A 24428-nucleotide genomic window follows, 5' to 3' on the forward strand; every position below is an offset into this window, starting at 1 on the left:
GAAATTTCATAAAGATACAGCTTTTTTATACATTAATGTCTAATATTGGGCTACAGTCTACACATACAGGCTCTCTCTAGGCTAACATAGTGCACCACAACACAACATAGTGCAGCGACTGCTGCCGCTTAGGCTGAATCGACAGAGTCATGCGAGCTCCCAGTGCTATTTAGAGTATTTAGCCTCAACTTCGCCTCCCCCTCGTAGTCTTTTCTTCCTAGTCCTTGCTGCAGGATATGCTGGCTGTAGCTACTCTAAGTTTCAGTCTCAGTTTAGTTCTTTCATCTGTCGTGTGCCTGAAGCCCGCAGGGAAATTATTTGCATTTTGATTTGTAGGTGACCAGAGGCCTCTCTGACGTAACCAGAGTCAGTGACCACACCTGATGACTCAACCAACAGGACCAAACCTGTAATTCTCAATACACATTCCATTTTCAACCTTATTGCCCAGGCATACACCTCAAAATCAAAAGAAACATGACAGTCGTGACTACGAAAGGTGATCATTACCATCATAGTTTGTTTTGGTTTTGTTTTCGTTTAATATCTGTTTGGAGTGTTTGGGACATCATCGCAAACATTATCTTCATGGGCTATATTTTAAAAATAAGTAATTGGTGTTATTGCGTGGAAATTTGTATTTTTATTTTGCAATATATTTATGCTAATTTCATCATCAAGGTGAGACCGTTTAAAAGTCGACAACAATAGACGTTATCTTGGACCTTTTTGATTTTATGCGTCTGGTTTGAAGTTAAAAATGTTTAAAAAATTAAAAAAGCTGTAAATGACAACATTATTTATTACGATTATCACTCCATTAACATCTTTTACGCGGTGATATCTGCTAGTACCTATGTAGGTCTACAATATCTTCCATCTACTATTGCAAACCTAGACATAAAAAAAATAGTTGATAAATTCAAGGGTGTTTTTCCACAGTTTTAATTTAAGAGTAGATTATTGTTGTCTCTTCTAACTTTCTTTCGCATGACATATAATATGAGTTTTTGCGTAAGATATGACGGTTTTCCATTGGGTTACCCTGGATGGTCTGTTCAATCTCCCGCCCAATCTATCGTAGGTATCTGAATATCTAATAATTATACTGATTACCATAAAAATAAAAATAAACTAATTTTCATGTATGTATGCGGCCACATAACACATTAGTTTATGTACCACTAGTCCAAGGTCTTGAAGAAATAGACATGCATTATTAATACATAGTCCATACTCGGAACCGCCGGAATAGCTTCCAGACCGAACAATAGGAACACTTATAAGGAAGTGTCGGTCTGTCTGTCACCATATCTGATTGGTTTTGGAGTCACGTTTCTTCAGAAAGCTTTGTAAACAATTCTTCGATCGTCGGTGGTGGTTTTTGACACGTAGGACAGGAAGTATAGAATATAAATAATTTATTCTTAAGCACACACACAGAGGAGAAATTGATATAAAACAGAAAAACATAAGTAGGAAGGTGTAATTGCCACGACGAAATCGATCAGCATGATGCTGGCAACTTCTAGCGCTGATCTTCCGGTGCAAGTCAATGATGAGCAATTGTTTTTACCGGATTTTATTTAATTATTACATATTTTGAGGAAAATAGGACTAGCCCATTCATGCTTAACGTGATCACGAATAAGAGAGGGTACAAGGAAAGGTAACTACATATACTTACATACGTATGTTTCCTTCCCTTCGCTGAATCATCATCTTATAGAGTAGGTAAACTTTAGAAAGTTCTTATCTGAAAATATTTCAATGGCAACGCCTTGATACTATATACCTACCAGAAAACTTTTATACATAAAAAAGTACCCGCAATTTCTACAATGTTACTCCCACATCCTGCATATATGCATAGGATGACCTTTAGGGTCAAAAATCTGGCTCTAATGGTCGTTCGGAAGTCGGAAGCAAATACGGATTTTTTTTCGTCTACACATAACCCAAGCTCAAGTAGCTGTTTCGCTATGCACAACTTCAAATCCAACGGTCGTTTTCAAAACCTCAACGCACCGCAGCACAAGTAACGTTCTACATTAAAATTCTGTCTTCCCAACTGGAACGAACCGTGGACCGTGACTCCCGAGTCCCCACCGTGCCCTATGGGAACGTTCTCCATAAATTCTCAAAGGGTGTATGCCGGTTGAACTTCCTGTGAAGATACACCCTTTTCTAATTAGCTAAGGTGCAGGTGTCTTCGGTCTTAACTACTTATTATTAAAGTTTCTAGTGGAACTAATACTTTTCACGATTAAAAAATCTTGAACGCATCTCCGAAAGACTTCACTTGAAAAATCACAAATCGTAATCCAGATACTGCATTTGAAAAAATTCACTAATTAAGTACAGCTCACCCCGTTTCTCTCGTATTTGGAGATAAATTTGAAATACCTAAGATTGTAGCAGGCCTATTCGGATTTCGAGATAATCACAAGATCTTGAGACGATTTAGAGATCAACTAGATCTACATTAGATATCGACTAGATGTGACTTGGATATCTAAGTCATAACTTGACGAAATCGTTCAAGAGGACCTCCAGAATCGCGGAAACGTCAAATTTGACGTATCTATTTAACAAATATCTTTAAATTATCCGTATCGTAACTTGTTGAAGTCTAGTAGAAATCTAATTCATTTTCCGAATTGAGCCGTTAGTCTATTCGACAAGTCTAGACATGACATTAAATTTTCGATGACATTCATCATTAGTTCAAGGTGTTTGACTTTGCAAAAAATTACGTGAATCTAACTGAATGTATAGATATAAATAGAAATCATCTTTATTGTTATAAAATATTCAGCATGGTATAATAATATACTCCGCCTGGTACTCCATTCCGAGATTCGCGTATGACCTAACTGACACGCGCCTACGTCATCATGCTGTTTACAGGTTCTCAAACTTTGAAATGTGGGAGAATTTTAACCAACGGTGAAAATTATTTTAACGGCATTAATTTTAAGTTATTCATGTAGAAACATAGTAAAATAAAACAAATCTAATGTATTAAATTAAACTTTATTTATCTATACAAGACAAACGTTTAAAAACTAATTCACAGTTACACATTAATTACCAAGCTTATGACGTGAAAAGTTTAGAAAACACTGCGACTGCTGACACTGAGCGAGAAGGAAATAACAATTAACACGCGTTCGACAAGGATGACGGTCAGGGCATGAAGTTATCTAGATCCGAATTGTCAAATGTGCACAGCGCTATCCTGTGTTGCCAGTAGTATAAACAGAATTACCCGAAAGTCTGAAATTTCTTTCGTGAATCGGAAGATATTGCTAACGAGTAATTAAAAATGACGTGTTATTGTAAAATTTAAGCTAAAATACATATAAATGAAAATTATAAAATTATAAAGAAATATTTTAACTTATTAACCATAGGTATAATGTACCCATGTAACATGTTATGTTGAAATAAAGTGGCAATGTTATTGTGACGTAGGCCCGTGTCACTCTGGGAATGGAAGACCATGTTTTATTAGACCATGATATTCAGGAAGAGGTATTTATTTAAGTGAAAATATAATGTTATCGTTTAAAGCTAATAGTAGCTAATAACCAACCAACCAACAAGATACCTTTGATGCCTTACCCTTTTTTAAAGACATTAAAAAAAGAAACAATAGTATCTACTTTGGCTATGAAAGACGCTATTCACAATTCGATCTTCAACTAATTTAAAAATTGGTAGCACGCACATTGTGAAGATTCCTCAACAGTCCTAATTTAAATATAAGTCCTAATATAAATAATAACACAATAAAATCGATCTGAATTAGACATTCATCACACATCGGATAAGTTACGTTAAACAGTATGCTCTTCGAAATAAGACTCAAATTGCAGAGAATTTCATTAGGGGTATTTCAGTAGACGATATTGTTTAAATAATCTTTTCGTTTCAAAATGCTGATGCGTTGTGAAAGTTATTTTAGAGTTGTGTGTAACTTTATAAAACTATTTAATTTTTAATGGTTTAGAAGCTTGTTACATTTACTCGGCAATTGCAATGACTTTATTTGAAAATCAAAGATAAGTAAGACGTTAAGACTTCGTTAAGAGTAAGTATATAGGTACCTACTTACTCTTAACGTCATAACTCATATGCTTAACTACCTATATCAAGTTAATTTAATATATTTCGTAGTTATTAGTATACGCTTAATTATTTACATTTTGTCATTTAAATTTTAAATCTTAAAATCGCCAAAATATTATTGGTCTCCTAACAAATCGCATCCTGTATATTGCACCTACATGTGACTCACATATAATTTACACATTTCCTAAGGACAGTTTTCCTAATACGGAACCAGTAAGTTGATACAAGACGAGACGGATATATGAACATTGTATGGATAGAAGTATAATTTTGTGCAAATTTTTAAGTGGCTTACTGGTGGCTCCAATTTAACCGGAATTTCCAAATTAGCGGATTTCGAGCGATTTCTCTACTCACGCAACACAGTCACGATTTACAATTTAAAATCCGTTATTCGTTATTGTCTAAATGTATTTAACGACAATGAATCTTTTGTAGGAGAAGCTTATGAGCTGTTGTTACCTTCGAGCAACACCGGCTTCCGACACATCGGAAGGGAGGGGCCCAAGCGATATCTCACAATACAAATCTTTCTGCCATTTTTCGCGGGGGGAAAGGTGCACACAGACGCACAACTCACACACTTACATACAAAATCCAATCTGTAATGACGACACAACAGCGAAATGCTATACATGGAAGTATTCTGTCCGCTCAATTATGACCCAACGCAAACTACCCCGCGATAGGCGGTACTTACAAACTGCTCGATTGGCAATCTCAGTACCACCGAGATGACAGTCAGTGACAAATGGCTAAATTGATTTATAAAAACAACGTTTTTTTTGTAATTAAAAACATATTCATGTGTCGTGAAGTGGTGCAGAAGTTATTTTAGTTCATACCAAGGACAGTGGAATCACTTTTCACTTGTAGTAAACAGATAACTTCAGTAGAATTTGGAAAAAACATGACGATTTGTTTTCAATACTACCGTGCTAAGCTAAAACGTAACAACTGCATACGACTTTCATAACAACATACGACTTTTTAAATTGCGAGGATAATAGGGATGGTGTTATGCTAAATGAAGTAGACTATTTTATTAACTTGTGTTTGGTTTAGGTATTTTCTATATAATTATAAATGTAGTAATAAATTCCTTCTTACAGATTTGTATTTTCCTTTTTTATTTCATGAGATGGAGCTAAATTAATAATCAAATTTGGTATTGTTATTTTACATTACTTTCCATTCAGATTCCCACAAGATGCTATTCGCAGAGAACTACGGAAAAAAGCTGTCCAATTAGAGAGACATGAAATTGAGTGGATGCCTGGCAAGATATCTAGAATAATGTTCTATTCATGAGATATAACCCGTGAGATAATCATACCCGGTCTCCTATATGTAGATACATTTTTCCTATCATGCTTTCACTGAATTAATTTAACAAATACACACATTATCTGAAAATGTTGATCATTTGAATCCACCCTCTACTGTCACATATACAGGGTGTCCCATAAGTGACACGTCACAGTGACACTGGAGGTAGACCAGGCCAAGAGGACCCAAATCAACTTAACATGACCCCAGTAAAAGTGGCACGGTTTTCGACTTATTGCCAAATTAAGGTTTTTCATGAATTTTGGACGGTTTTTAACATTGTTAGTGCCTTTGTGCACTTGGAAAGGTCTCGAAGTTAATTTTTTTATGTGTACCGCATCATGAATAGTTAACCAAGATAACAGAATAGGTATTTTATCGATAAACAATGTAAAATGCAAAAAAGTACTGGTTTAATATTGAATTAAATTTACAGCGAAACATTAATTTAGACTTTGACCACCAGTCGTAAAAAAAAATACTAGAAAAGTAATGAGCTAATAACGTCAAGCTATTTAGCATGTTATGCAGATTCAAAAATGGTATGACACATGTACCTTCCGGCAATAAAATAGGAATTATTATCATCTTTCGAAAGCCTCATAAAAAATAATTTAAAACTAGGAATACTGCAATCCGTTGCTACTTAGTAAAAATATTAATTTATGTTACGATATCTAATTCTGAATAGAGAAATAAAAAAAACGGCTATTCAGTATTTGCCGAATGCCTAAAAGAAAGAGATGGAAAATGGTTATCTCCCTTTTTAAGGATATCATTGAGTTGATAAAGGTTCAAAGAAAATTAAATACTACAGGTTGAAGTTTAATCAATTTATTGAAAAAAAAAATTTTTACAATAGGTGCTAGAATTGTTTTACCCCGGCTCGTATGCAAGCTTGGCACCATCTTGTAAAACTTTAAGTTAATTTCCTTGTCAAGTTAATTTCCTTAAATAAATTTCGGATATGTTTCGTGCTGCCTCGAACATACGCCGCCGTAATTCCTCTTGGGACCTTATTAGCTTGGAGTAAACTTTATATTTTAAGCATTTTAAGCATCCCCAATGAAAAAAAATCTAATGGGTTTAGGTCCGGGGAACGCGGCTGCCATCTGGGAATTTCTGTGTGAGGTGGTCGCGAACATCGCAAGCGTATTGTTCTGGGCAGCCATCTTGCTGTGGTTCCAGCTCCAAGAAGATGGATCGGCCGACCAGTGGCATGGCCTAACGTTTCCCGGACCTAAACCCATTAGATTTTTTATTTATTGGGGATACTTAAAAGATAAATTTTACTCCAAGTCAATAACGTCCCAAGAGGAACTAAGGCTGCATGTTCGAGGCAGCACGAAACATATCCGAAATTTATTTATGAAAATTTACCAAGCGTGCGATACGAGCCGGGGTAAAACAATTCGAGCAACCAAACAAAACAAATATTGTAAAATAAAATTATTTTAATAAATTGATTAAACTTCAACCTGCACTATTTTATTTTCTTTGAACCTTTATCAAATCAATGATATCCTTAAAAAGGGAGATAACCGTTTTCCATCTCTTTCTTTTAGGTATTTGGCAAATACTGAATAGGCGTTTTTTTATTTCTGTATCCAGAATTAGATATCGCAACCTAAATCGTTATTTTTACTAAGTAGCAACGGATTGCCGATTTCCTAGTTATAACTAATTTTTTATGAGGCTTTCGAAAGATGATAATAATTCCTATTTTATTGCCGGAAGGTACATGTGTCATACCATTTTTGAATCTGCATAACATGCTCAATAGCTTGACGCTATTTGCTCATTACATTTCTAGTATTTTTTTTTCACGACAGGTGGGCAAAGTCAAAAATTAATGTTTCGCTGTGAATTTAATTCAAGATTAAACCAGTATTTTTTTACATTTTACATTGTTTATCGATAAAATACCTATTCTGTTATCTTAATTAACTATTCATGATGCCGTACACATAAAAAAAATTAACTTCGAGACCTTTCCGAGTGCACACTGGCACTAACAATGTTAAAAACGGTCAAAATTCATGAAAAACTTTAATTTGGCAATAACTCGAAAACCGTGCCACTTTTACTGGGGTCATGTTAAGTTGGTTTGGGTCCTCTTGGCCTGGTCTACCTCCAGTGTCACTGTGACGCGTCACTTATGGGACACCCTGTATGTAGGTTCTCTCTCAAGCCATTTCCGTCAGTAGAAAAGAGCGGCAAACATATTAACTCACATTATAGACGGGTCAAACGCGTTTTATATTCAATTACCTTGATTTACCGACGTAAATCAGTTTCGTTTCGTATAATGTGAGTTAATATGTGTTCAAAACGCGAAAGTTTAAAATATTATAAGAGCGGCAAATTTAGAAAATGTAAGCGCGCGAACGGCTGTGGTCCTATACAAAATTCTTGCTTGACCGGCTATATTGTATACATATAAAATATTCTGAACTGAAAGTGGGGATTTATTGTGACTCCGCCTGTTCAAATATTTTTGACCCGATTCGTGTACCCATGTAAATTTTGCAGACTGTATAGCCAGTCCGATTTCTAAGATCAAGTTCGCCATACATTTACTATGGCGTACTTGATCTTAGAAAAACGGACAGACTATACCTGAACGTGACTTCGCACTGCCATGCAGATTGATAATAAAATATACAAAATACTTATTATAGCGGAATACATTTATACAACAATGATATATTTACTTATGTTGAGTTAGTCTGTCGTGTCATAACAACATTTTAACTAGTTATCTTTTAATCTGCATTAAATTATTATACGTGAATTATTTGACTGGTTCTTCACTGTATGGCATAAACCTATCCCTGTCCAAGTCATATTCTAATCAAATATGAACCGCGAACTCTCAGCGGCCAGTACGTACAGCAAGAAGGTTATTAGCGGATTAATGTCGGTGATTGGTAGTTATTGACATTATATGCATTTCATCTACACTTAGCTATGTACCATTAGTGTAATAAAGATGACTCTTATTTTGTTTACCAGCTTTGATTACAGGCTCTGTAAACGCGTCGTCTTATTTGAATGTAGGCGTAATTGTGTATGTGTGCTAATTTGGCCCGAGAATTTGAACGGTAATGTTCCTAAAGGCGGTATCCATGGTTATATATGATCGCAGCGACACAAATACATAGAAAATGACACACGTCAAAGACAAATCTTGCAAACCTCGATCTCTTTTTGTGTACGGACGAGTGACAAGTGTCACAACACGCACACTAACACATTTTCGTTGAAGTATGTTATTGTATTCTGAGAGATGAGAAGTCGGATTTGTCGCTCGACCGATCCGCAATTTGTACTGAGCGAGCAAAATCGATAAATCCAACAATTACATGAGACTAAAATATAATAATTGTGTTTGAATGTAATTAAACGTATGATATGTAAAAAAAAATATTACATGTGAAATGTAACACTTTCTTTTTGTAAATTTGATGTCCCCGACCTCTTTTTATAACAAAAAACCGAGCAAACAGGCATTTTTGTGCAGCAGTGTTCACGCGCGCGTCTGGACTCGGTCTAGTGAAAAATCCAAGTGCAACTAGTTTTATTACCCGCGCTAGATTAGATTGACGCGCTAATCTTGTACCTCGGCAGAGGGGAAATAGTGCGAATGCCGCCTCCCTTCCGTGTTGCTCGAAGGTTGTTACCCTAGTCTTAAGCTTGTATTTCACGTTTTGTATTTTTGTTAACATTATGGTACAATAAAGGATATTACTTATCAAACTACATATGACAGGTGTCATTAAGAGCGCTCTTACAAGAAAAGTCGAAATAATGCAAAATTGATGATACTAGTCGACGAAATTCAGGACTTTGCGCTCATTATTAGAAACAATGAGTACGTGTTCCAGTAAAAGCGTCTTCTTATCTTTATAAATATCGTTGTAAATATTAGAAAAAGGACTTATTAAATTAGTAATGATTTTTTTTCTGATGGTCGTTTCCGAAAAACCCCGTGAAGCACTGAATGGCGAGCTCTTATTTGGAAATGTTGAGAATTTTACTCTGCTAAACCTGGCTATTTTGTATTACTAATACCCTGTACTTTAGGCATATCAAACTATATTTTTCCTACATACCTTTGAGAAAGAGAAAATCAAAGTAAAACGAACTCGATTTTCTCTCCGAAACAAGTGTCAATTCCTACGAAAATCTACTTAATATCGAAGTCATTTTCATACTCAAGCAATCTGCAACGTTTGCTTATACTGTTGGTATACATTAGTGTTTATAAAATTCTACTATAATTTTTTGGCAATTTTTTGAAAACTACTCTATATTACCGATGACGCGCGCTGCGCCAGCTCAGTGCCGCGGCAGAGCTTGTAGAGGCAGGACGTGTGTCGGTCGGCTCCGCACATTTTCAACGGCGACGACGAGGTTTTTTATCATTGTGTGCGGTGGGCGCCGTGTAAAACGCTATACTGTGTGCGTGTAAACCGCAACGAGAGACTTTGATCCTAGCACCGTTTTTATAGTATTATAATTTATAATGGTACAGTTTAATAAACTACCGGACAGGATTAAAAATATTTGAAACGACCTGACATTCTATATGTATTTATTTGACTCAAGATAGTTTGACTCAGGGTCTGATGATGGAGCCGGAAGGTGGTCACCGGTATCAATCAACCATGCAACTAAACCACTTCGTGTTTAGGCTCGTTTTATTCATCTCAACAAGATCTTTGACACAAGATAGTACTCAGGGTCTGATGATGGAGCCGGAAGGTGGTCACCGGTACCAATCAACCATGCAACAAAACCACTTCGTGTTTGGGCTCGTTTGATTCGGCTCAACAAGATCTTTGACTTAAGATAGTACTCAGGGTCTGATGATGGAGCCGGAAGGTGGTCACCAGTACCAATCAACAATGCAACTAAACCACTTCGTGTTTAGGCTCGTTTTATTCGTCTCAACAAGATCTTTGACTTAAGATAGTACTCAGGGTCTGATGATGGAGCCGGAAGGTGGTCACCGGTACCAATCAACCATGCAACTAAACCACTTCGTGTTTGGGCTCGTTTGATTCGTCTCAACAAGATCTTTGGCACAAGATAATACTCAGGGTCTGATGATGGAGCCGGAAGGTGGTCACCGGTACCAATCAACCATGCAACTAAACCACTTCGTGTTTAGGCTCGTTTGATTCGTCTCAACAAGATCTTTGACACAAGATAGTACTCAGGGTCTGATGATGGAGCCGGCAGGTGATCACCGGTACCAATCAACCATGCCACTAAACCACTTCGTGTTTAGGCTCGTTTTATTCGTTTCTATAAGATCTTTGACACAAGATAGTACTCAGGGTCTGATGTTGGAGCCGGAAGGTGGTCACGGGTACCAATCAACCATGCAACTAAACCACTTCGTGTTTAGGCTCGTTTGATTCGTCTCAACAAGATCTTTGACACAAGTTAGTACTCAGGGTCTGATGATGGAGCTGGACTGTGGCCACGGGTACCAGTCTACCATGTAACTGAACCACTTCGTGTTTGGGCTCGTTTGATTTGTCGCAACAAGATCTTTGACACAAGGTAGTACTGAGGGTCTGATGATGGCTCCGGAAGGTGGTCACCGGTACCAATCAACCATGCAACTAAACCACTTCGTGTTTGGCTTCGATTCGTCGCAACAAGATCTTTGACACAAGTTAGTACTCAGGGTCTGATGATGGAGCTGGACTGTGGCCACGGGTACTAGTCGCGCTCGCGCTCCATCATCAGACCCTGCTAGTAGCATTTTCGTTGGGGCCCACGGTGCCAACGGTAGGGAAAACGTTGGGATGAGGTTCGTTCCGTAGCCAACATTAATTTTGTATTGGCCCACCATCGCATTTACCAACATTCGCTGTGGCACAGATGCCCAACAATGGGCCTTTGTGTATTTTGGTACCGTTGGCTAAACAACGATAATATTCGTTGGCCCAATGATGACATATATCGCATTTACCAACATTGGCAGTGGCAGTGATGCCCAACAATGGGCCTTTGTGTATTTTGCTACCGTTCGCTAAATAACGATAACATTCGTTGGCCCAATGGTGACGAATACCGCATTTACCAACATTGGCTGTGGCACGGATGCCCAACAATGGGCCTTTGTGTATTTTGGTAACGTTGGCTAGTCAAGGATATCATCCGATCGCCCAATGATGACAAATATCGCATTTACCAACATTGGCTGTGGCACTGATACCCAACAATGTGCCTTTGTTTATTTTGGTAACGTTGGCTAATCGACGATATCATCCGATGGCCCAATGACGACAAATATCGCATTTACCAACATTGGCCGTAGCATTGATGCCCAACAATGGGCCTTTGTGTATTTTGGTAACGTTGGCTAATCAACGATATCATCCGATGGCCCAATGATGACAAAAATCGCATTTACCAACATTGGCTGTGGCACTGATGACCAACAATGGGCCTTTGTTTATTTTGGTAACGTTGGCTAATCAACGATGTCATCCGATGGCCCAATGACGACAAATATCACATTTACCAACATTGACTGTAGCATTGATGCCCAACAATGGGCCTTTGTGTATTTTGGCAACGTTGGCTAATGAACGATATCATCCGATGGCCCAATGATGACAAATATCGCATTTACCAACATTGACTGTGGCACTGATGCCCAACAATGGGCCTTTGTTTATTTTGGTAACGTTGGCTAATCAACGATATCATACGATGGCCCAATGACGACCAATATCGCATTTACCAACATTGGCTGTAGCATTGAGGCCCAACAATGGGCCTTTGTGAATTTTGCTACCGTTCGCTAAACAACGATATCATCCGATGGTCCAATGATGACAAATATCGTATTTACCAACATTGGCTGTGGCACTGACGCTTAACAATGGGCCTTTGTGTATTTTGGTACCGGTGGCTAAACAACGATAACATTCGTTGGCCCAGTGAGCACAAATATCGCATTTACCAACATTGGCTGTGGTACTGATGCCCAACAATACCAGTTGAGTTTGCTTGTGGCGTCACTAGATGGCGTTACTGTCTCCAAACATCGAAGTTATAGTTATTTTCTCGATTATTCCGGATATAATCATAATATTTTTTAAAAGTAACTTATAAATCTAATAGCTATAACTATAAAATTTATACATAAATTTAAAAAAATTGTATTTTACCAACATTTTCTCAATTTAAATCTCAAAAAACATAAATCTCGCTTACGAAGTTTCGAAGTGCGGTTAGTATATATACAAATTAGAGTGTATAGTAAGTGTACTTGCTTCGGCAGTACATATACTAAAATTGGAACGATACAGAGAAGATTAACAACAACTGCTGCCTGGCCTAGGGCCTTCATGTGGATACAACCAATGCCTACCGTAGTGTAATTGTAATATTTATCAGCAAAGGCCCAACGTCGTATTACACAACCACTTACTTAACGTAGGGTAACTGTAGGACTCGTAAACAAAAGCCCATTACATAATTAGACTGTAGGTACACTATAAATTACACAACTATTTACCTACGGTAGTATTGTAAGAATCCTACACAAGGCCCAACGTTAAAGTTACAATGTTGGCCCTTTGTGGGACAAGCTGTGTTGGGCCTTCAACCTGGTGCACGACTACCTACCGACCTACCTGACTTGCCGTTGGGTAATTGTTGAATTTGCAAACAGAAGCACAACGAAAAAATTGCCCTTTTTTATTTTTATGCAGTTGGCCCTACAGCAAGCCATACGGCCAAATGTAACAATTAACCAACCATCAAACAAATGTGTATAGGCCCAACCACGGCCCAACCAAAACCACCACCGTTGAATAATTGTATGATTTATTTAAATAGGCCCAACGAAAAAATTACTCTAATGGCCCTCTGTTGGGAATCTTCGGGAGGGCCTTTGACGAGGGCCCTCCAGCAAATCGTACGGCCAAATGTAACAATTAACCAACCATCAAACAAATGTGTATAGGCCCAACCACGGCCCAACCAAAACCACCACCGTTGAATAATTGTATGATTTATTTATATAGGCCCAACGAAAAAATTACTCTTATGGCCCTCTGTTGGGAATCTTCGGGAGGGCCTTTGTCGAGGGCCCTCCAGCAAATCGTACGGCCAAATATAACGGTTGCCCAACTAATACGTAAACAAAGGCCCAACAAAATCCCTACAAGAAAATGCTATTAGGGTGAGTACTACCTTGTGTCAAAGATCTTGTTGAGATGAATAAAACGTGCCTAAACACGAAATGGTTTAGTTGCATGGTTGATTGGTACCGGTGACCACCTTCCGGCTCCAACATCAGACCTTGAGTACTATCTTGTGTCAAAGATCTTGTTGAAACGAATAAAACGAGCCTAAACACGAAGTGGTTTAGTTGCATGGTTGATTGGTACCGGTGACCACCTTCCAGCTCCATCATCAGACTCTGAGTATCACCTAGTGTCAAAGATCTTGTTGAGACGAATCAAACGATCCTAAACACGATGTGGTTTAGTTGCATGGTTGATTGGTAATGGTACCTTCCAGCTCCATCATCAGACCCTGAGTACTGTCTTGTGTCAAAGATCTTGTTGAGACGAATCAAACGAGCCCAAACACGAAGTTGTTTAGTTACATGATAGACTGGTACCCGTGGCCACCTTCCAGCTCCATCATCAGACCCTGTGTATCTTCAGTGTCAAAGATCTTGTTGAGACGAAAAAAAAGAGCCTAATCATGTTACTACATGGTTGATTGGTATCCGTGACCACCTTAATCATCATCAGATCCTCAGTACCAGTTCGTTTTTAAACCCTCGTTGATACAAACTTTACAACCTATAGGTACCAAATGCAATGACGAAACATGTAAATAAGCGAGTAGGTAAGTACCTATAATTTCTTTCGAGTAATATACCTTCATAAGTACAAGTATGGGGCTATTCATAAATTACGTCGTTTCAAATGGGAGGAGTGGGGGGGGGGGGGGTCTGGACATCGGATGATGGTAACATGACGTAGGAGGAAACAGATTCATCCGAAGCTTGATTTTTGGATGATTTGAGGGGTGGGGGGGGGTCAAAAATAGATGACGTAATTTATGAACAGCCCCTATGTACATTTGCACTGCATTTAGTATTTTCGTACTTACCAAATAAAAACAGTTTTAGAACTTTAAAAGTTAAGTACAGTTAGTGTTGTTATGGTTGATTTCAATATGCTTCGCGAAGGATCAAGAATGTTTAATCCATCATTGTAGTGCGAGTGTGGTAGAAGGGATCGGCGTACTGAGCTCGCACGGCCTGCCGCAGCGCGTAAAATACCTAAACTCGCTCAACGCCGAAATGTAATAGCGCTCTTAAGACATTGCCACAGTTTGTCGTTGCAAATGCCATGCAGTTATTAGGTCCGACACTAACAGCCATGTTCGAACTATAAGATACGTCAAATAATATATATGGATCGGATATGTCAGTATCATAAGTGAGGTTTCTACAAACAAAAACGTCACTTTTGACACTTGTTTAACACTGACATTATCCAATCTATATCGTTTCCATATCCATTATTTGACGTATCTTAAAGTTCGAATATGGCTGTAAGTAAATTGCCACTGTAATCAACATTATCGTATGTTCGGCGGATATATAAATATTCCAATTCAGAAGTTATTTTTACAACCCGCTTAGTTTTTCCGATAATTTCAAGTATAATCTTATCCCAACCCGGCCATATTTGCACTTGCCCAATGCCCATATTTGCAGCATGTAAACTCTGTTTTTGTAACCCAGATAGGTATATACTGAAATTACATTCGATTGCTCAAATTTGTCCAAAATTTTATTGGTGCTAAGATTGATTAGTAGATACTTAGCAAAAAGAATAGATAGTATAGAGGGGTCCTGTCATTGTAAATTTTGTAGTCACAGTAAATTTACTGCCATCTATCGACACACGACTAAAACTCAAAATGAAAACGTATAAAGTTATCAAAAAATGTATATATATGGATACATGATTTTATTATTTTTATATCATTTTGATCCATGTTCATTCAACTAATATCTATGTGTTAAAATTGTTAAATATGAAACGGTGTCGTCACGCCATCTAGCCGAGGATAGGCTAAAGGTGTGTGCGCCATCTATTCGAGAATGACTTTTGCTTCAATTCCGAGGCACGTTTTTTCCTTAGACTTTATTCGTCTTACACGAAGTTAGATATGTCTTTGATACTTAGTAAACTAGCTAATCGTAATCGACCTGTCACTTTTATTGTTAATAAGATTTACTTTTATCAATTAAAAACCCCAGACAAAATTCAAACAACGCCATTTAGTGAGTTAAAACCTATCTAGGAACCATCTACTCTACAGTCTAGACAGATAAAACTTTCGGTTAAAAAAAAACACTCATATTTGGTCATCCGTTGGAGAGCTCGTCATAAGTAACGTTTCGTTTAATGAAAGGTCACATTTTAATTGCAAATTTTTGTATTTGCATTATGAAATAAATAAAAAACCGGCCAAGTTCGGCACAATCAGAAGTCGTGCACATGTTACAGTCCAGGGCCCAAAGTCACGAAAAATGTGACTTATGACCTGGTCACACTGAAATTAACACCCATCTTCCAACGTAGCGTATTCGGATTTTAATAACAGGTTATGAATTAGATCTGTATTAGTTATGGATCTGATCTGTCAATGTCAAAAGTGACATTTCTGCAACTAAACACGTAACTTTTGACATTGACAGATCAGATCCATAACTAATCCAGATCTAATTCATAACCCGATATTGAAATCCGAATACGTCTGGGAGTTAAAAACAGCTTTAGTTGCATCTCCCGTCGGCACGAGCCAGCGATGTTCCATTTAAAACGCATTGACCTGGCCCTTGGGGCAATACCCTGCGATAACTGTTTCCTTGTTCCAACCGATAAGGAACAGTCCCTACAGATTCTGTTGCTATGTACCGTGCAAGTTTGTTGATAAAAGGCGTGACCCTTGCAAGACGAATGGAACGAAAGACTGCATTTACACACGGTTAATAACCGGCCAAGTGCGATTCGGACTCGCGCACGATTTTTCAGATAAAAGTCACATTAAGTGCGTTAATAGTAATAGGTAGTAGGAATTTGAGTAGAATAACGTTTCTCATGCGTGCATCTCCCACTAACAGAGCTGGGACCGGGTAAATTGGTATCTTAAGAACTATTATATAATCTGTGGTGATTGTAGATTATATATTTTGTATGGTTGTGTTTATTTTCATTTCTTTAATCAAAATATGCTAAAAGTTTTTGTAGGTTGCGGCCAAAGCAGTCTGTGTGAAATTCCGTACATGAACGATTTTTTTCAAACAATAGTTCAACAAAGCTGCGATTGATTTTAGCACACAGCAGTCAAAAGCACATTGGGCTCTATTTCCTACGGTTGAAAAAAAAAGAAAAATATGCAATACGCCTACAAAAAAAAATTATACCTAAAATACCTTCAACTTGAGTCTAACATTTCGCTGGTTATTTCACAACAAAGTAAAGAAAAGAAAGTTTAAAGAATGTATTCCAGGAAAACGTCAGTCATCGAGGCACGAATTCGTGTCAAACTCCAATTCGGACGAAATCGTTCTGAATCATGACAACATGTGGGATTTGTGGGAACTAAATTTACCAATCGGTATAAATGCGAAATATCGCATTGCAGTTTGTAAATTATTAAGTTATGTACTTTGATGTAGGTATTTGAAATTGAGAAATGGTTTGGAATGTGTTTTCACTCACAGAAATTGAGTTTTTTTAGTAAATAAACTAAGTACCTAATAAATAAATGAATCTTAAAGGACAATTTTACACAAACCGACCTAGTCCCACAGTACCTAAGCTCAAATAAGGCTTGTGTTGTGGGTAGATAAGTACTATCCTATTTCCTATTTCGATTTTCGTCGATTTAATCGTATGTTTAAACATTTTTTTACAAATATATATGGAATTTTACAATACTCTTTATTGCACAGCTACACACCTCACACATGGTATACAGGGTAAAATGAATATCGTCACTAAATTGAAAATTTCTTTTTTTATTTTTTTTTTTTACTTTTTAGGCGTTTTTTTTTCTAAGTTCGTTTTCGGTTTAGCGTTAAGTTAGTATACTCCGTAAGTAAATGTATAATGCTCGTTGTTTACTAACACGCCGTAAAGTTCCCGTTAGAGTGAACAACCTCGCGTCCACTCGCGTGTTTCGTTTGCATGGGATATTATACAATATTTAAATGGATTTGTAAGCGATCTGATTCGGTGTAATTATATTAATGTTGGTATTATGACTTAAATAATATAAATATTTGTCAAATGATGGTTTAGAAACGAACATGCTGTGAAATTATTTCTAGTTTTTTCCATAATTAATGTCCTTAGTCCTTTTTAGGGTTTCGTACAGTCGCCATCAGATATATCGGAGCGGCCAAGGTGCTCACAAATATCGGAACACGCCTCTATTGTCAGGGCGTTAGAGCGCGTGTTCAGATATTGTGAACACCTTGGCCGCTCCGATATATCTGATGGCGACTGTACCCAAAGGGTAAAAACGGGAACCTATTACTAAGACTCCGCTGTCCGTCTGTCTGTCTGTCACCTCACCAGGCTGTATCTCATGAATCGTGATAGCTAGGCAGATACTAAAAACAGAATAAAATAAACATTTAAGTAGGGCTGAGCTAAGGGGTCCCATACAACAAACGTGATTTTTTTGCCGTTTTTTATTCAATTACTTAAATAAGACAATATTTTGTTGATTCAAATGTAGCCTCTATTTATATTGATTTAATCTTGAAACATATACTTGCTATTAAATGTTGTCTTGTAAATAACGTGCAAAAATCTATAAAAGTATTATGCATTAATACTTGTACGTAAGTTTTATTACTTAAGAAGATCGTAAAGTTTCTTTTTAACTATAAACCTTAATGTAGGCTTCGCTAATTTCTCTTATCATGATCTGAACAATAAAAATGAGTTAAACATTTTTAGTGTTAACAAACAATTGTAGTCTTATTTCTTAAAGAATAAGTTTTAAATTTAGACAAAGCGATATTTACGGCCTACCAACCCGCAATCAATATGAAATCCCCACATTAATTAAATATCAGGACATGACTTAGGTACCTAACTTACGATTCATTCGTACTCATTATTTGTGTTTCGACGAAAGTGCAAAATAAGGCGAAGCGTAACAAAAAAACCACAACCAGACCGATATCTTGTGATCTTTTTTTTATTTTTTATTTATTATCGTATGATCTGTAATCATATAAACACTAAAAAAATATTAAGATGTAAACAGTATAATAGGTATTGATTTTAAGCTGATTGCATCGTAATTATGAAAATCCTATACTTTGATTTCAAACATACCTTGATATCAAATTACAAATTATTTATGACACTTTTACCACTAAGTACCTTTTTACAGCCAAACACAAAAGCAATAAAAGTTTATGACAACGAGTTTTTAAATGCAAATTTTATTTAAAGCAACTCTTGAGTGTTTTATAAACTTGATTTACCTAACTGTATCATACAGTTTATATCAGAAAAACAGAAAATTCCGTCGAAGGGAATGACGATAAAAAATGTATTTACATTAAGAATAAGACGGTGTCCTAAATTGCTAGCAACAAAAAATTACTTAAAGAAATTCTAACTTTTTCAAACTTGAATCTTTAAAAAATACTATAAAAATGGCCATGCCATGCCATCTTAATGTCATTTTAATTATCTCACACGGAAAGATCCCCTTTTTTATATTTAACTTTTATTACCGAGTGGTGTCTCTAAAGGTTTCCAATTACGACTTTTGACTGCTAAAAACAAACCGATCTAACGTCAGAGAGGGACGCAAATAAAAACCGGTTTGGAGTGTGGCTGACACCAAGGAAAAATAAATAAAAAAAACTGTGGAGAACCAAGCGTATTTATTGAGACGGCTACCTGGCTTACACGTTTTACAATGTCGAGTATAGTGGAACATTTAAATGTTTGACGTCTTACAAAAATGTGTTATTACAATTTGAATCTTCTCCATTTGGAAGTAAGGCTGATATTTGAAAGTAATACTTGGTTGCAGCTCTGCCTCCTCAAATAATATCAAGTATATTAAAAATAAGTACCTTACTTCTTAACAATAAAATGTTCGTGGTTTACCGCGGCTGTTCTTTTTTTTTCTCGGTGCGTAGGATTTGTAATTAGTTTTTGGAAATTGGTTTAAAGAATCCTCCTCGAAGTTGGTGTAATAAATAATATCTTACACGACAAAAGTTATGATATGTTCATATTTCATGTAGCTCTGTAAAGATTTTCCAAATATATTATTTTCTTGTTTATATGACTGTTCATCAATAGCACAGTCATTAATATTAGGTATATCACTTTTTCTTTGTCACCCAGCATCCAACTTTAAAGTTTCAACGAACAATATTCTAAATACATATTAATTATTAACATATATTAGAAATTATTCCAATTTGATTATACAGGCTTCTAATAAAAATCAAGCCCACGTTAAAATCCCTCCGAAATCCCCTATAAAACTAAACGATTCCTGGAACGTGCATATTCGGGATCTTTCCGCCCGCCATCGGCATTGTATCGTGATCCTATCACTGATCGTTCGATCCGATAAACTTGCGTGGGATAAAATTAGAGCGAATCAGTTAGCAGGATTAAATCAGTTTTTGCACAATATGTATGTACTTACCTATATAGAAAAGTTAGTTAGGATTGATTTTGTACCATATGACAATTCGTTTTGTATGATAAAAACTTAAATAGAACTAAATAAAAACATTGTAGACATAATAAAAAGATATTTACTAAACTTTGGACTTTTACTCCTAATACCTATTTGGTATTAGGAGTATAGTGCAATATGAAATAGTAGAAATTTAATAAAATGGAACATAAATTTTCCTTACTAAATTTAAGCATTTTACGTCAAAAATGTGACAGTTACGTAGGAAGTGGCGCCCTCTTTTGATTTCTATTATTTTATGTCGCACTATATGTGCCGCATTCCCCGTAGTTTTGTCAACGTAAATAAAATTATGAATTGCCGCTTATTTTAATTCCCTCTTTAACTATTATGTGTTATAAAAATAAATTTAATATATCTATTGTGCTGATGTAAATAGAGTTAACATTATTTTAACCTGTATATTTCTTTGTTTTCAGATTATTGGACTTTAAGAAAACGCACAGAGTCGGCGTCAAGCGATAAAGAAAATTAGAAGCTTAAGTACTAAAACTATATAATAATTATAAACAACTTGCTGTTCATAATAGCATGTTTTAAATTATGTGCGAAATGAATTTATTATGTATTTATATACCTAGCTGTAATATTAGGTAGTGTAAGTTTTCCTAAATTATACCTAACTGACCATTTGGTTATTATTTAACTCGATAAATCAATTTTAACTGGTTTTTTAACATTTTATAAAAAATCTAGATGGCTAATTATTGAAGAAATACAAGCACCACTTTTTTTTGCCTGTATTTCAGAATAGTGAGTTTCGGTTATGAACTAAGGTTTATTATTTCCATTTTCATGAAACAGTTAGTTTGGAGTTTTATTAGTTTAGCCACTCACATGATTGATATTTTTCAGCATAATAAAAATAAAGGTGACAGCTGGTAGCTACAGTTACCAAAAGCATGTGAGTGTATATCTATAATCTGTAATATAATTTTACATGCGGAACTTTAGTTATATTGTTGACGAAATATAATTTACACCGATCTCTCGAACAACTTGTTGTCGAATTGGTGGAAATTTAATTTCGTCGACTAGTTATAACACCTTGTACTTTGACATTGTTTATTATTAAATAGTTGTTTAAATCAAATTCTGTTAGTGATGTTAAAAATCTTTGTTGTCAGGTGTTTTCGCAGAAAATAATATCATTTACTTGTATGAGAATTTAAAGTTTTGTATTTTTCTATTCAGAATCAGAAATTGGTTCTGCCACATAAAAGGGTTCCAAGGTTCCATTAAATGTTTTCATTTTTGTAACAATCCAAACCGCATATGAATGGGAACACTATCAATCAATGAATGTGAAAAAAAAAATAACCAAACAAACTTTCCAAATTATGAAGGTATTATTTTCTTCAGAAAACGCCCTTTTGCATGTCAAACAATGCGTTAAAATGTTACTAATTAAACATGAAATAGTAGCTGTCAAATCCATTTTATGTTACTGAACACTTTTTTATTATAAGTTTGTTTATGATCTAGTCTGTGATCTCTGCAATAATTTCTTATTTTACCGTAAAATCCAGTGTGAACGCTTCCTAATAATCTGTCCCTTAGATTTAAGAGCTTTTATAGTACATTTTAAAATTATTTGTACATTTTGCTATTAAACTATAAATTAAAAATGGCTGTAGGCTAATATTTTTGTTTAGTTTTGTAGAACACACTTCTCATTCTCTTAGATGTGAAATTACGAGCGGATCGAATATGGCCATTTTCAGAAAATATGGGGCATTATCTATGAAAAGGGACCTTATTGTCGATGGCGCTTACGCCGCACAGCGTCGCGCGGCATTGTATTTATATCGGAGCATCGTTAATAATGGCGTAAGCGCCATCGACACAAAGATCCCTTTTCATAGATAACGTCAAATATGTCTGTCGTCTAATTTCTACGACCACACATAAAACTAAAGGAAAGGGTGGTGATAATTAGACATAACTCCATACCTACTTTCTGAGAAATGCCTAAAAGATAGGTAAAATTTTCTTGGGGCCATTTTACAACCTTGGGGATTCCGATACTGTACGAAATAGGAAAAATGTGGCTGCTTTTCGATTTCTTTCTAAGAAACTGTATAAGACTGCTTTATAAAATTATAACGTTCGAGTAACTCCAATTGATACGACATCGTTTATAAATATGTTTAAAGTATCATTTGTAGTTACAATTAAATTTAGCCATAGATTCAACATAAAATTATAATATTAGAATTCATTTAGAACTGAAAGTACTTGCCTAAAATGTATGTTTTAATTATTTTTGTCATACCTACTACCTAGGGGCTATTCATAAATTACGTCATTTCAAATTAGGGGGGGGGGGGGGGGTCTGGACATCGGATGACGGTAGCATGAAGTAGGAGGAAATGGGGTCATTTGAAGCATGATTTTTGGATGATTATAGGGGGGGGGGGGGGGGGGTCAAAAATCGTCAAAAATCGATGACGTAATTTATGGACAGCCCCCTAGGTCCACAATTATTAATTTTTATGCAGCAAAACAATTTCAGTACTAAATACGCAGCTCCCGTGACAATCAAAATATCGCGATCTTTTGAACCTTCCAATATTTTTGGAAATGCTATAATTGTCACATCTCAAAAACACCCTGTATAATTCGATGATTTTTTTTGTGTTTATATTATGTATACGCTTAATTAGATATGAAATAATTAGAATAATGAAATATTCCTAAATTTTTGGGTTAAACCCTATAACTTGGTGCGCATTTAGAACATTTTAAGAAGTGTTAATAATTATTAATAAATTACGTTTTAGACCATTATTCAGAATTTGTAAGTTTATGTCCGAGCCGAATTTAGATCCCATAGTTGACTTCCCTATTTTTGCGGTGTATTTAATTTTTTATGAACACTGCCGAAAAAAAGGAACTCTTAATTCCTATTATAACTCTTGCATGAAATAATAAACATTTTTTTTTGAAAAATGGTCTTAAGAAGTCGGGTCAGCCAAACATGTCACTAAAATTGCCATAAAAAGAGAAAGAGAAAAGAAGACTGCGTCTCTTTCTTACGGTAGCATTCGTAGAAAGAGGCGAGTTTGTTTTTATAGTCTGGCAAACCAATTTCTCAGTAGGAAAAGGCGGCTTGGATGTAACACACTAATTTTAAATTTAGGGCCCTTTTCTACGGACAAAATATGGGTGTGCCTGACTATAGTTATTATAATATATATAGCTTGGGTACGGTAATAACTGTCATCCAGTTTAACGTTTTAAAGTTATAAATTGTATGGAGATGACAGCTATCACCATACCCAAGCTATGTGAAAAATATTATAGGTACTATATAAGTACTTACTGACATGGTTGGCTGGCCAAACTATATCTAGTAACTAAATGATAATAAATCATTTAATAAGTTTGAACTGTATAAATCGTATACTGTGTAAAAACGTTTTACTAATCGGAAATGTGAACAAACATTCAATAAATGCATTGAAAAATTTATATATTTTGTTATAATTGCACAACCATTTTTAATCATACATCATACTTGATGGTGACCTAAGGCTAGGTAATTAAGTTTCCTAATTTATTGGACAAACCAATATTGTATACATAGAATAGAATAGAATTTATTCCTAAGCACAAACAAACGTGAGAGTATATGTCAATGTCAAAACTGATGGTAGACGTACTAGAACCTATGTTCTAGGTATGAATGAATGAATGAAATGCCTATGCATTTCCTAAACGTTTAGGGGCCCACTGATTAACAGTCCGCCGGACGGTATCGGCCTGTCAGTTAGAACAAAATTTTGACAGTTCCGAACAACTGAAAGGCCCCTTAAATGTTGAGACACATACTCCAAGCGCCTGCGCTTCCTAAATAGCAATTCTCCCAAATAAAAGAAACAAGGGAGTAAAGAGTTCGTGATTCATCACATCGGCCATCCCGCTGACTCATACGGGAGTTATGTTAGCTTGTTGCCATGCCAGGCTCGGATACGTCTGAATTTTACACGGAGTAGGATGGAGATGGCAAGTGGGCGTTCCCGTATTGTACATATATTGTCGTGGCAGATGGATTTTTACAAGCTTTTTATTAACTTGCAATGTATTTGTAGTCATAGAATTTAATTTCCGATCCATTTCGTACCTTGTCACAGTGACAATCA

General features: G+C 36.0%; 1 protein-coding gene across 1 annotated transcript in view; it reads left to right on the plus strand.

Annotated features, from left to right (window-relative positions):
* LOC134795065 (uncharacterized) overlaps positions 1 to 20930 on the plus strand; it is a 32577-nt gene extending 11647 nt beyond the window's left edge. Inside the window, exon 2 of the mRNA XM_063766904.1 lies at positions 20703 to 20930. Coding sequence (XP_063622974.1) covers positions 20703 to 20758 — 56 coding nt within the window. The 3' untranslated portion in view covers positions 20759 to 20930. The remainder of the gene's footprint in view (positions 1 to 20702) is intronic.
* The last annotated feature ends 3498 nt before the right edge of the window (positions 20931 to 24428 follow it).

This window comes from Cydia splendana, chromosome 11, assembly GCF_910591565.1.
Source record: "Cydia splendana chromosome 11, ilCydSple1.2, whole genome shotgun sequence".
Taxonomy (NCBI): domain Eukaryota; kingdom Metazoa; phylum Arthropoda; class Insecta; order Lepidoptera; family Tortricidae; genus Cydia; species Cydia splendana.